Genomic DNA, 13,084 nt, shown 5'->3' with positions numbered 1-13,084 from the left:
TATTTTGGTTCATCTTCTGTTTTGCCAGTTGCATCTGGCTGTTGGACATTGTTTTAAATTGACTGTTTGCTTACGTGGCTTTGTTTGAGTATGACTGTATCATTAGGTTTTGAGTGTTTCAGTGGTAGCGGAGTTAATTAGTTTCTCTAACGATTTTCTGTTTTGAGCATGGCTGGGTTTTTGAGTTAGTTAGATCTTAGTTTTATAAATATATGGGTTAATTGCTTTTCTCAGTCGTGGATTATGTGGTATATGTTTTTCGTATAGTTTGTTTTTTGGTTATCTTTCTTTTACAGGTTGAAGAACTGAATCTTGAGAGGTTGTTCATCTATGGCTAGCTGTGATTGTTCATCAAGCTGAGTATTGGAAGAAAGCTGGATCTGCAAGAGTTCAAGTGTGAAGATTCAACTAGTTCAAGCTAAGGATTGTTGCAAGAGAGACAAGTATAGATGATTTACTGTGTTGATTGTAAATTGAGAGATACTGTGTAAAACTTGCAATTCATATCTTAGTGGATTTCTTTCTGGACTAGGTCCTAAGGATTAGCCATTACTTTGTGTAGTGGTGAACCTTGTAAAAATTTCTTGGTGTGAATTTTTACTTGTTCTTGGTTATTTCTTTAAATCTTGTTTTTAATTCGTCAAGATTGTAGATTCTTAGGTAGTATATCACCTTCATTTTGGTATCAGAGCATTTGTAATTCTTGATTACTGTTTCCTGGGTGTTTTAGGTTGGGTGATTTGTTTGCCTGTGATTCTTTGTGTTCTGCTGATCCTCTTACCCTCTCTTAGTGTCTTCTTCGAGAGTTTCTGTTTCTTTTTCTTGTTGTGTTCACAGTCATGGATATGTTTAGAGAAGGCGGATCTACCACCAGACCTCCCATGCTTGAAGGGGCTAACTATCCTTATTGGAAAACAAAGATGAGAGCTTATCTTAACTCTGTTGACGAACGAGTTTGGATGACTGTTTCTGAGGGATGGACTCCCCAAACTGAGAAAGTGGGAGATGTTGACATTACTAAGGCTGCCAGCAAGTGGACGACTGAAGAAATTGAGAAGGCCAATTTTAACTCTAAAGCTCTCAATGCTATTTTCAATGTTGTTTCCACTAATCAGATGAAAGTGGTTGCCAATTGTGAGATTGCTAAGGAAGCATGGGATAAGTTGAAGATCAAGAATGAGGGTACTTCAGCTGTCAAGAAGTCGAGACTGAGATCTTTAGCCAGAGAATTCGAAAATCTTACCATGGATGAAGAAGATTCGATTGCTGATTTTCATGCTAAGTTGTGTGATATTTCGAATGAGTCCTATGCTCTGGGAGAGACCTACTCAAACGATAAGCTTGTAAGGAAGGTTCTTGGGTCTCTTCCAAGAAGATTCAAAGCCAAACTCACATCTATTGAGGAAGTGCATGATGTTGAAGATATGGACCTGGATGAACTGATTGGTTCCCTGCAGAATTATGAATTAACCCTAAAAAGATGGAGTAAAGGTAAGAAAGGGAAAGACAAGGAGACTAAGAAGACTGGAGGTAGCCTGGCCTTTGTGTTAAAGGAAACTTGTGACCAAGAAAGAGAAACGTTTGATACTTTAACAGAAGAGAAAGTTGCTCTCCTTACTAGGAATTATGCAAAGTTTTTAAGAAAGAATATGAGGAAGAATTCTTTTAACAACAAAGAGAATATTTTCAAGAAGAATTTTTCTACGAATCAGAAGACTAGTCAGACTCAAGACAACAAGAATAGGGGGATTCAGTGTAGAGAATGTGATGGGTATGGACACATACAGGCTGAATGTGCTAACACTCAGAAAAGGAAGAAGAAGGCCCTTGTTACTACGTGGAGTGACAGTGAAGAAGAGAAAGATGGGAGTTGCAGTGAGTTTTCAGATCATGAGAAAAATTTCATTGCTTTTCTGGCTAAAGAAGAGGAAGTTGAAAATGAAGCTGGGGATAATGAGAGCAGCTGCTCTGAAGCTGATAGTCTTGATCAGCAAACTGCTTATGAGCAAATGTATCAACAGTGGCTGACTATGGTTCAAAAAGTTAAACTCCTTGAAGAACGAAATTCCTCTCTTAACATGACCAACTCCAAGCTTGAAGCTGAGATAAAACACTTGACCGAAGAACTAGAAAAGAAGGAAGAGAAGTTGTATGTTGTTCAAGCTGATCTCGTTCGAGCCAAACAATCATTGGAATCAATACCTCCAGGAACAGCAGCCTTAAATCATCAGCTTCATCTACAGAAACCCTATGGAGACAGGACATCTATTGGTTATAAGCTGTTATACAAAAAGGGAGACAACCTTACCATTGGTGACTCTCTTGGTTCATCTGCTGCAGACAAAACTCACACTGTTATTGATGATTCTGGCAGTCAGAGGAATAGATCTAATATCACAAAATCTCCTAATGAACAGAAGCAGAAGTTCATTCCTATTTGTCATTTCTGTAATCGTCGTGGTCATATTAGGCCAAGATGTTATCTGCTTCAATCTTACCTTAGGAACTTGGTTGGGAGTCAAGTTAGTTCATCTAGATCATCTCTTGCTGAAAGAAAAGAGTATAAGGAGGTTTGGAGACCAAAGCTGTAACGCCCTGGCTACCCCAGAACAGTTACGGTGAATGGTGGACCGGAAATTTGACTCGTTACCCGAGTCCTTTGGTAAAAAACGTGCTCTAAGTGTAATTAACAGGTTAAGGTGTAAAACCAATAAAAAGGAAATGGAGATTTTATTACAAACTGCTCTGCAGAGCTAAACAAAACATTTACAAGTGGTTCTCAGTACAAAATGGTCATTACAGTTTTAAATTTACAATCCCGCCGACCTAAGCGGCAAAAATAGGGTAAACCCCCTAGTTCCTCTGAGAACACCATGACCGTGGCGGTCAAGCGGCCGCATATGTACACACCACCACATCAGCTTTCCACTCAAGGCTAGGTGAGCTTTTCTTTCCCTTTACCTGCACCACATAGCACCCATGAGCCAAGGCCCAGCAAGAAAACATAACATTTTTCAATAACATTATCAAATGATTATCATTATAATCATACTGAACATAAAGCTTTCAACAAGCAAATGAACATCACATGATTTTAGCGGGAGAGTGGCTGTTAAGTAAGCCACTAGCCTCCAAGCTCTGTTTATTCATCGACCCTCAGGGTCGGTCAGACATTAATGCTCCTTGAGTCATTCAATGCTAATGGTCGATTAGATATAATCTCCGTTGGCTTGCGTGAACCACGCTAAGTCCATCCTTGACTAATAAGTCAGCGCTAAGTGACCAGTGTCCAGTATCACCGCCGAACTTGACTAATAAGTCACAGCTTCACAGCTGACACTAACACCTTTGCCAATTCTGATTGACAAGTCAGTGCAATGTGACCAGTGCCCAGTACCACTGCCGAACCTGACTAATCAGTCACAGCTTCACAGCTGATACTAGCACCTTTGCCAAACCTGACTAATTAGTCAGTGCTATGCACAAGCGAACAACATACGCTAAGCATCCATATTCAACCCGTGTCCATATTACACAATCAACATGCCTTACAAATATCCATGCATGTCACACTTGGGGTGCAGTTTTCTTACCTCCGGTTCGAGCAGGAACAAATAAAAGAGTGACCCTGAGAACGATCGACCTTTTGGTCCTTTAGCGATTACCTGGTCATAACCAAATTATGGGATTCCATCAATAAAATGAATAATAAAAGGTTCCCAAACCAAAACCTAACCTCCGGGACCTCAAACACTACTCAACCGGGTAGTAGGTTCAATCCCGAGGCCTTAGGCTTGAATCCCCATGCTTAAAAGCTCACTTTGCCCAAAAATGCCTTAAGGGCCGCGACCCTCCTTGGCCATGCCGCGACCCGCCCCTAAGACAGAGGCGCCTAAACCCAGCAGCCCCCAAGGGCCGCGGCTCACCCCTGCCATGCCGCGGCGCAACACCCAGTTCAGCCAAAAACCCTGTTTTTCTTGCTCTACGATTTCTCTTGGAACCAACCCTTCAAACCCAACTTAAACACCACCCAAACCTCTTTCAAACACCCATTTAAACCTCCAAACATCACCCATAGTTATCCCTCATCATAACCCAAGTAAAACATCCCAAGAACTCCCCTTAATTCCAACTTTCCACACCTAAATTAAGAGCTGAAATCCATGAACGAAAACAGAGCAAAACCAGTAAAACAATGGATAAAACTCACCTCAAACCTAGAATAGAACCCTCTCCAATGGCTGAACCAAGTCTATAGCTTAAGCCCCTTGATTTCCTAGCTTAGTTCCACCCCTTGAGCTCAAAATCTCCAAAGAGGAAGCAAAGAAAATGAAGGGAAGGGAAGGTACGGGAAGGATGAAGCAAACTCTGTTTTGGGTTCTGTTTCACAGCCATCCATACATCATATATATCCAAATCACAAATGACCATAATACCCCTAGGTCTTTAAAAGTCTCTAAAGTCAACTCAAGGGCAATTTTGACATTTTCCACCTACACCGTTAATCATAATTAACGCTTCCCAATTCCCGCTAATCTCAATATTCTCAAACACCAATATTTCACATCCCGTTACCCTTTAATGCCCGGTAACACTCTAATCATTAAAACACCCCGAGACTCACCCCGAGCCCCGAGCTTAAGCCCGTTATGACCAAACCGATAATTAACATTCCTTGATCGTCTCATGCCAAATGGCTCGAACAAACCCACATCATAATGTGGTCTCAAATTATATCACCAATATGCGAACAAATAATCAATTTACCCTCAACGGGTCAAATTACCATCACACCCCTGTATAAAGAAATATGGACACATATGCATGCATTTCACATCATATCATAATATAATCAACATATACATGCATTTAATCAACTAATAGCATAATTAAACAAGTATGGCCCTCCCGGCCTACTGTTCACGCCGTTAAACACAACGGAAAATTCGGGGCACTACAAAAGCTAACGGGAAGCTCTCAGGAAGATAAAGGTATTTCTGATCTTGTAGCTCATACATCTCTTTCTGCTTTTAAGGATGATCAGTGGTACTTTGATAGCGGATGTTCCAAGCACATGACTGGTAACAAACTGCTGCTGAATAACTACAAAGAAGGTACGGAAGGTCTGGTCACGTTTGGAGATGGCAACAAGGGAGCAATTCTTGGGAGAGGAGATCTTATGCTTAAAAATCTTCCTGTGGTCAAAGATGTGCTTTATGTTAAGGGACTGAAAGCAAATCTCTTAAGCATAAGTCAGCTGTGTGATGATCACTATACAGTGAATTTTTCTAAGTCCACTTGTCTTGTAAAGTCTACTGATGGGTGTTCTATCTTGTCTGGAACAAGGTCTAATGATAACTACTACATGCTGGACAATACTGAAGTGTGCTCTAGAGTTACATTAGATAAGTCTGACTTATGGCATTATAGACTTGGTCATCTGAACTACAGAGATTTAAGGAAGTTGGTCAAACTTAAAGCGGTGAGAGGGGTTCCTGATTTCAAAGTTAGCAGAGAACGTGTGTGTGGTCCTTGCCAGCAAGGCAAATAAGTGAGATCTTCTCATCCCCCTATTAAGATGCTTCTCACAAATAGGGCTCTTGAGTTGTTACACATTGATTTGATGGGTCCTATGCAGACAGAGAGTCTTAATGGAAAAAGATATGTGATGGTGTGTGTTGATGACTTCACTAGATATACCTGGGTTCAGTTTATTTGAGAGAAGTCAGATACCTTCGGAGTGTTTTCTGCCTTGTGCTTAAGGCTTCAGAATGAAAAAGTCTTAAAGATAGCTAAAGTGTTTAGACTCAGAAGCGACCATGGCAAAGAGTTTGAAAATGCTTTATTCGCTGAATTTTGTGATCACATGGGCATTGCTCATGAATTCTCTGCTCCAAAAACTCTACAGCAAAATGGCGTTGTAGAACGCAAGAACAAAACTCTTCAAGAAATGGCAAGAGTTATGCTGAATGCCAAACGAATTTCTCAAAGATTTTGGGCAGAAGCTGTTAACACTGCATGCTACATAAGTAATCGTGTGTGTTGACGCGGTTCTTCGGCAACAGGTAATTAAGAGAAGAAGAGAAAGAGATTAGTACTTAAAAGTAGAACCGCCGCAGATATGAAATCTTTGTGAAAAGAACTAGGTGACCTTAAACACGTTTTTAAGTGGTTCGAAGGTTAAAATCCTTCTACTCCACTAGTCAATATTATTGATCTTTTCTGGGTAATTGGTTTACAAAATATATAGTTCTTACAAGACTATTTTTTTCCAACCTCTATCAATTCCCAGGGTCTCCATATTTATAGGAGAAGGCACCTGGAAATTGGTAGGGAGGTCATCCTGTGACCTTTCCATTTGTCATATCAAGTCTGTGATATTCATGATTAATTCCTAAACCTGACACACAAGTGTGGTCTAATCAGTATGGAAGGAAACAATGGGCCGCACGGCCCAACCCGTCCGTGGGTGTCTGAATACGCACGTTCCTGCTGTGTGTCCGAGAAGTCAGGGGGATATCGGACACGTGATGGCAGGATTATGCACGTTTATCTTGAGTGTTGACTTCCCATAGGGTCAGAGCTTCCTGAGAAGCTCGCTGCCGGAACAATCCATAACCCGAGCTGATCCGTCAGTGGTCGCCGGATGTTGTTCCCAGCTCCTAGAACAACAAGAGGGAGCAGGAAACTCCATCCCCTCGAGCTAGAAAGGGCCCGTCCTGAAGATAAAGCCTCTGGCCTGTGGGAGCCTCGGGCTAAATCATGTTTAGTCCGAGGATCGTCCTGCTAAACAGCCCGTGGGAAAGCCAGGGCGTACATCTGCCCCCCAAGCTCCTGCTCGTGGTCCATGACGTCAGATATGGGAGACCACAGTAAGAGCTTTTAGACTTCTCCCACAACCCTTCGCATTCCATGCTTTTCGCATGCGTCTGATACGTGGAACGCCGTGGGTGGCGACGGTACACTCTACGAGAACCGCATTAAATGGCCTAGCCTACTGTCCAGCCGTCGTTTCACATTTTGAGTGGAGGGTCTCCCAGGAGCCTTTTACACGTGATCCTCCCTTGTATAAAAAGGGGGTGGTCATCCCACGCACGGGCCACCTTACCATTCAGAACCTCTCAAATTTCCTTCTTTTCTCTCTGACCTTCCGAAGAACAAAACCCTCATTTCCATTGCTCTCATCTTCTCCGTTCACGAAGCTTAAGCGTGCGAGTTCCTTCAAGGCCTTGGAGACTACTGTGCCAACGAAGCTCCTACCAGCGCAGCAACCTCGCTCACCATCCAACCCTATACTGTAAGTCTTCTGTCCCTGTTTATTTTTGAAAGCATGCCACTGTAGCCTAGGTAAAATTTTTTACTGTAGCCACATGCAGAGGTTTTCTGGGTCGCGCGGATATGGAGGGTGATGGCCCTTCTTAGATTAGGGCACACTTGCCATGGGACATCGCCTTAGAACATGGGTTCCATGATTCTCTCTTAGGAACAATTTCTGGGTAGGATCCTTAGGAAATTTGGGTGCAAAAACCGGGTAGCTTAGGGAATACGCCTTAAAAGCGGTTTTGCCACGCCTTGCCTGTTGAAACTTTCCCCCCAAGGCAATTTTTTTACTCTGAGCCATCTGACACACGAATTCCGAGTAATCTGGGATCTGTTGAGGGCATAGGCGCGTGTTCCTTGGAACGCGTGGCACCAATCTCCACGGGCTGGGCTTACCCCAGCTCGTGTACTTAATACTTGCTTCACTCTCCTGCTTGGGTCGCCTTTTCTAAAGTGTTTTCTTTTGTTCGATAGGCGACCAGATGGCTCCAAAGAGAAATCTGCCATAGAAGAATGTGGGAAGTTCGGCCTCCCAGAAGGATAAAGGAAAGGCGGTGGTGACCAGCTCGCCAGTTCCTCACTTTGGGCCGGCGGTGGAGAAGCAGGCCGAGGTGGCTCCTGATGCGTTTTTCGAGGCGGAGAGAATCGTCTCGAAGATAACCAGCCAGGCAAAGATCACCAAAATCTTCCTTAACCACAACATTCCTCTGGGGAAGACCTCCGTGATCACCCGACCTGCTGCGGATGGGGAGAGGAGCTGCACGCCGCTCGACGAGTCGTTCGCGGCCTGGAGCAGGGAACACTTCAAGGCAGGGGCCTTCCTCCCCCTGGATCAGTATTTTGCTGATTTTCTGAACTATGTGGGGTTGGCCCCATTTCAGCTCCCCCCCAATTCCTACCGTCTGCTGGCGGGACTGAGGTATTTGTTCCAAAAGCATGAGTGGGAGGTCCCCACTCCTGCTGATATCCTATATTTCTTCTGCCTCAAAGCCAGCCCGGACCAGCGGGGGCGAGGCGAGGCGACGGGTTCTATTACTTAACCCACTTCCCTAACACAGCAGCAGTGATCGAGCTGCCGAGCCATCCAAACGACTTCAAAGACCAGTTTTTTATGTCTACTGGGTTCCGAAACTGCGATCATCATTATTTCAACCGCCCTCGTAAGTAATCCTCCATTTAGCTCGCCTTTTAACGGTTATCTTATTTTAGCTCGTCCCTTATTCCAATTCTAATTTCAACCAACCTTGCAGCTATCTACTCGAGGACCGAAAAGTCCGTGACCCTCGGGGGTCAATACGATACACTGGCGAACCTACCCCCCAGTGAGAAAGACTACCGCGTGCTCGTGACGGACGAGGCGATGGTATTCTGCAAGCTGATTTTCCTAAATCAGACTTTGAATTTGAAAAGGCCCCGGGGTCCTCCCCCAGCCCGCGACAACAGGCCGATCGTCGCGGAGGAGGTCGCAGATGACGAAGGCGAGGAAGAAGGTGAGGAAGTTCCTCTGGTGAGGAACAGGAAGAGGAGCTTGGAGGTCGCCCAGGGGATGAGCGAGGAGAGGGCCCAATCCGGAGCAGCCGCGGGTCCTTCCGGTCAAGGTAACTCTTACTTATTTAAGAACGTAGATAGGGCCACTGCAGACCCCCGGCTGGTTAAGTTCAACCCTAGGCAGCTCGTCCATCGTCACCCAAGGAATCCGAACCTGGACACGCTTCTGCTCCACTGCGTTGACCAGCTCGTGCTGGACAACCAAGAGAGTCGGCCCAAGGGTACCGTAGTAGTAGATAATACCCTAGCCTTTAGGTCGGCCATTTTTGAGGAGTACGGGACCAATTTACGCACGTGGCCTGCGCTCCAGAGGGGCGTCTACGCTCCGGGGATTAGGCAGTACGTAGAAGAGTCCAGCCCCGATTCAGAACCGGACCTAGAACCTTCGCCAGTTCGTGAGATAATCGTCCTAGGCTCTTCCAGCTCGGGGGGTAGGGCTCCCTTAGTATTTGCTTTCTTATTGCCTTTATTTCTGTATGATTGCTAATAACCGTGTTTTTTGCTCTTTGGCAGAAGAGATGTCTCAGCCCGGGAATAGTCTGCGAGGCGTTGTGTTCGGTGGGAATCCCCCAGCGGGGCCGAGGTTAAAGAGGCTTCGCGAGTCCAAGAGCTCGACCGGGGTCTCCACCAAATCCCCAGCTACGGAGAAGGAGAGAGACCCGCCATCCCAGGTCGCGGGGGCGAACCTCCCTGTCGCCAGGACAGGACTCATGCATCCGCCACCCCAACGATCTCCACTGGCCGCCCAGGACGGAGTAATAGAGGTCGGGAATCTGGCCACGGCAGCCCCGGACGTGCATATCCCGGTCGACCCCCGGGCTCTGGAGAAGATGCCCGAAGCATTCCGGGGTACGGTGTACGAGTCGGCCAGCTACGCCGTCAGCCTTTATTACAATATCAGGGAGAAGGAGCTCCGGGCCATCGAAACAACGAGCCCGGTCCGAGTTATAGAATCTGCTATGGACATGACTTTAACGGTAAAGTGCCCCCTTCTTCTAAGGCTTTGACACTCACGCACCGCCTTTCTCCTTCCAGTTTGCTAATTTATCCTTCTTTTCTTGCAGGGCATGGCTGCCGCCTATAGAGGCATCGTTAGGACCAAGTCCCAGCTCGAGGGTTTGGAAGCAGATCGCCAGACTGCCCTCCAGGAGTCTCAGGAGGCGAGAGATGCCCTGGCGGCCTCCAAAGCCGAGCTAGAGAAGGTCCGCTCGGAGAACCAAGAGCTTAAACGCTCCCTGGCCGCATCCGAGCTAGAGAAGCTTCGCTCCGAGAACCTAGAGCTTAAAAACTTCCTGGCCGCATCGCGGGCAGACCTTGAGGTGGCGAAGGCCGAAGTCCAGACCTCCCAGGCCGCCCTGAAAGACGAGCGGGTCGTGTCGGAGCAGTCCTTACAGGACCTATTCTATCACTGCTGGTCCCACAATCCGGACGCGGACTTCTCCTTCATGCCGCCGGACCTCTGGGCATTCCTGTTGCCGCGGCTTCAAGCCCGCCTGAATAAGGAGGCTCCTCCTTCGGAGACTGGAGAGGCTTCTGCCGCGGCGGAACAAGGCGAGACCGCGACCTCCAAAGGGCCAGCTGATGGGGCTTAGGATGCTCCTCGTTTACGCACTTTGAGCATTTTTTTTTTTTTTTTTTTTGTGTGGTGCGTTTCCGCCTCGAGACATCTTGCTCAGCTAGTTTTATATATATACTTGTATGCATTTGGTCACAATTTATCTTTTTATTTTTATGACTTAGTTCAAGTTAACATTATTTGTGTCCCGAGCTCTCTAAAGAAGATCCGCGTTCAACAAATTTTAGCTAACTTCTAAGTTTTCCGACCTGGTTAAGACCAGGAACTTATTTTGAAAAAACTTAGATCGCGTTAACTTTTATCCGTATCCCGGGCTCTTTAAAGAAGAACCATGGTCAACAAATTTTAGCTAACTTCTAAGTTTTATGACCTGGTTAGACCAGGAACTTATTTTGAAAAAACTTAGATCGCGTTAACTTTTATCCGTATCCCGGGCTCTTTAAAGAAGAACCACGGTCAACAAATTTTAGCTAACTTCTAAGTTTTATGACCTGGTTAAGACCAGGAACTTATTTTGAAAAAACTTAGATCGCGTTAACTTTTATCCGTATCCCGGGCTCTTTAAAGAAGAACCACGGTCAACAAATTTTTGTTAACTTCTAAGTTTTATGACCCGGTTAAGACCAGGAACTTATTTCGAAAAAAACTTAGATCGCGTTAACTTTTATACGTATCCCGGGCTCTTTAAAGAAGAACCACGGTCAACAAATTTTTGTTAACTTCTAAGTTTGATGACCCGGTTAAGACCAGGAACTTATTTCGAAAAAACTTAGATCGCGTTAACTTTTATCCGTATCCCGGGCTCTTTAAAGAAGAACCACGGTCAACAAATTTTTGTTAACTTCTAAGTTTTATGACCCGGTTAAGACCAGGAACTTATTTCGAAAAAACTTAGATCGCGTTAACTTTTATCCGTATCCCGGGCTCTTTAAAGAAGAACCACGGTCAACGAATTTTTGTTAACTTCTAAGTTTGATGACCCGGTTAAGACCAGGAACTTATTTCGAAAAAACTTAGATCGCGTTAACTTTTATCCGTATCCCGGGCTCTTTAAAGAAGAACCACGGTCAACAAATTTTTGTTAACTTCTAAGTTTGATGACCCGGTTAAGACCAGGATAGGACTTAGTTTGTGATGACTCTTATCCGTAGATAAAAATTAACACCTAAGTCGTTAAGGAGACCTGGATATATCCAGGTACCATATGCCCCCCAAGTAACTGGGAAAGGGCCTTTCGTTGTTACTTTAAAATTACACTTGCAAATAACGAGAAACATTTGATTTTTATTTATACATGGAAGGTGACCTTCTAGGTCTTACAAATGTTTATTGATAATATTTCTTTCGGTGGATTGCATTCCAAGTCCGCGGGACCGCCCCTCCACCAAGTCGAGCTAATTTATACGTCCCTTCTTTGATGACTTCGATGACCTGGTATGGTCCTTCCCAGCTTGGTCCCAAAACCCCATCTTTGGGATCTTTCCCGGCCAGGAAAACTCTCCTCAAGACCAAATCGCCGACGCTAAAGGCACGTCTTTTGACCTTAGTGTTGAAGTAGCGAGTGATTTTCTGTTGATAATGGGCGAGCTGGAGTTGTGAATCCTCTCGCCTCTCATCCATCAAGTCTAAGGAGTGGCATAGGAGCTCGTGGTTCTTGTCTTGTTCGTAGGACCGGACCCTGTGCGACAGGACCTTCACCTCCATGGGGAGGACCGCTTCACTTCCAAAGGTTAGGGAGAAAGGAGTGTGACCCGTGGGAGTCCGATGTGAGGTCCTATAGGCCCACAGAACTTGGGGGAGCTGTTCTGGCCAGATCCCCTTTGCCTCATCTAACCTCTTCTTGAGGCTTGCCTTCAGAGTTTTATTGACAGCTTCGACCTGGCCGTTCGCCTGGGGATAGGCCACGAATGAGAAACTTTTCACAATTCCGTGCTTTTCGCAAAATTCGGTGAACAGGTCGCTGTCAAATTGAGTGCCATTGTCGGAAACGATCTTTTTGGGTAGGCCGAATCGACAAACGATGCTTTTAACCACGAAGTCTAGCACCTTTTTCGATGTTATTGTCGCCAACGGCTCTGCTTCGGCCCACTTTGTGAAGTAGTCAATGGCTACCACGGCGTAACGGACCCCGCCCTTTCCGGTGGGCAGGGCGCCTATTAGATCTATGCCCCAAATGGCGAAGGGCCAGGGAGACGATATCATTTTTAGCTCGGTCGGCGGTGCTCGTGCAACCGCGGCGAACCGCTGACATTTGTCGCACTTTTTTACATATGAGATCGAGTCTTTGGACAGAGTCGGCCAGTAAAAACCCTGCCGAAGGATCTTCAAGGCCAGGCTTTGCCCCCCAGTGTGATCTCTGCAGAATCCGTCATGAACTTCCTGCAGGATGGCCTTCGCTTCACTTGGAAGAACACACCGGAGGAGAGGTAATGAATGGCCACGTCGGTACAACATCCCCTCGACTAGCGTATATCTCGGAGCTTGATAAAGGACTCGCCGTACGTCGTTGCGCCCTTCGGGTAACTTGCCCTCGACGAGGTACTCAACAATGGGAGTCATCCAGGTCGGCCTGATGTCAATCATCTCAATATCTGCTCGATCTCCGTCTATGCTTGGTTTGTCCAAGAACTCAATTGGCAC

General features: G+C 45.7%; 1 protein-coding gene across 1 annotated transcript; it reads left to right on the top strand.

The window, feature by feature from the left end:
• The first annotated feature begins 839 nt into the window (after nt 1–839).
• On the top strand, nt 840–6,046 carry LOC133795284 (uncharacterized). Its single transcript, XM_062232739.1, has 4 exons — nt 840–2,570; nt 5,036–5,521; nt 5,639–5,671; nt 5,771–6,046. The coding sequence occupies exons 1-4, from the start codon at nt 840–842 to the stop codon at nt 6,044–6,046; spliced, it is 2,526 nt and encodes an 841-aa protein (XP_062088723.1).
• Nucleotides 6,047–13,084: the final 7,038 nt, after the last annotated feature.

This window comes from Humulus lupulus, chromosome 8 (genome assembly GCF_963169125.1).
Source record: "Humulus lupulus chromosome 8, drHumLupu1.1, whole genome shotgun sequence".
Classification (NCBI taxonomy): Eukaryota; Viridiplantae; Streptophyta; class Magnoliopsida; order Rosales; family Cannabaceae; genus Humulus; species Humulus lupulus.
Note: the sequence above shows the minus strand (reverse complement) of the source record. Positions and strands in the feature narration are given on the sequence as shown.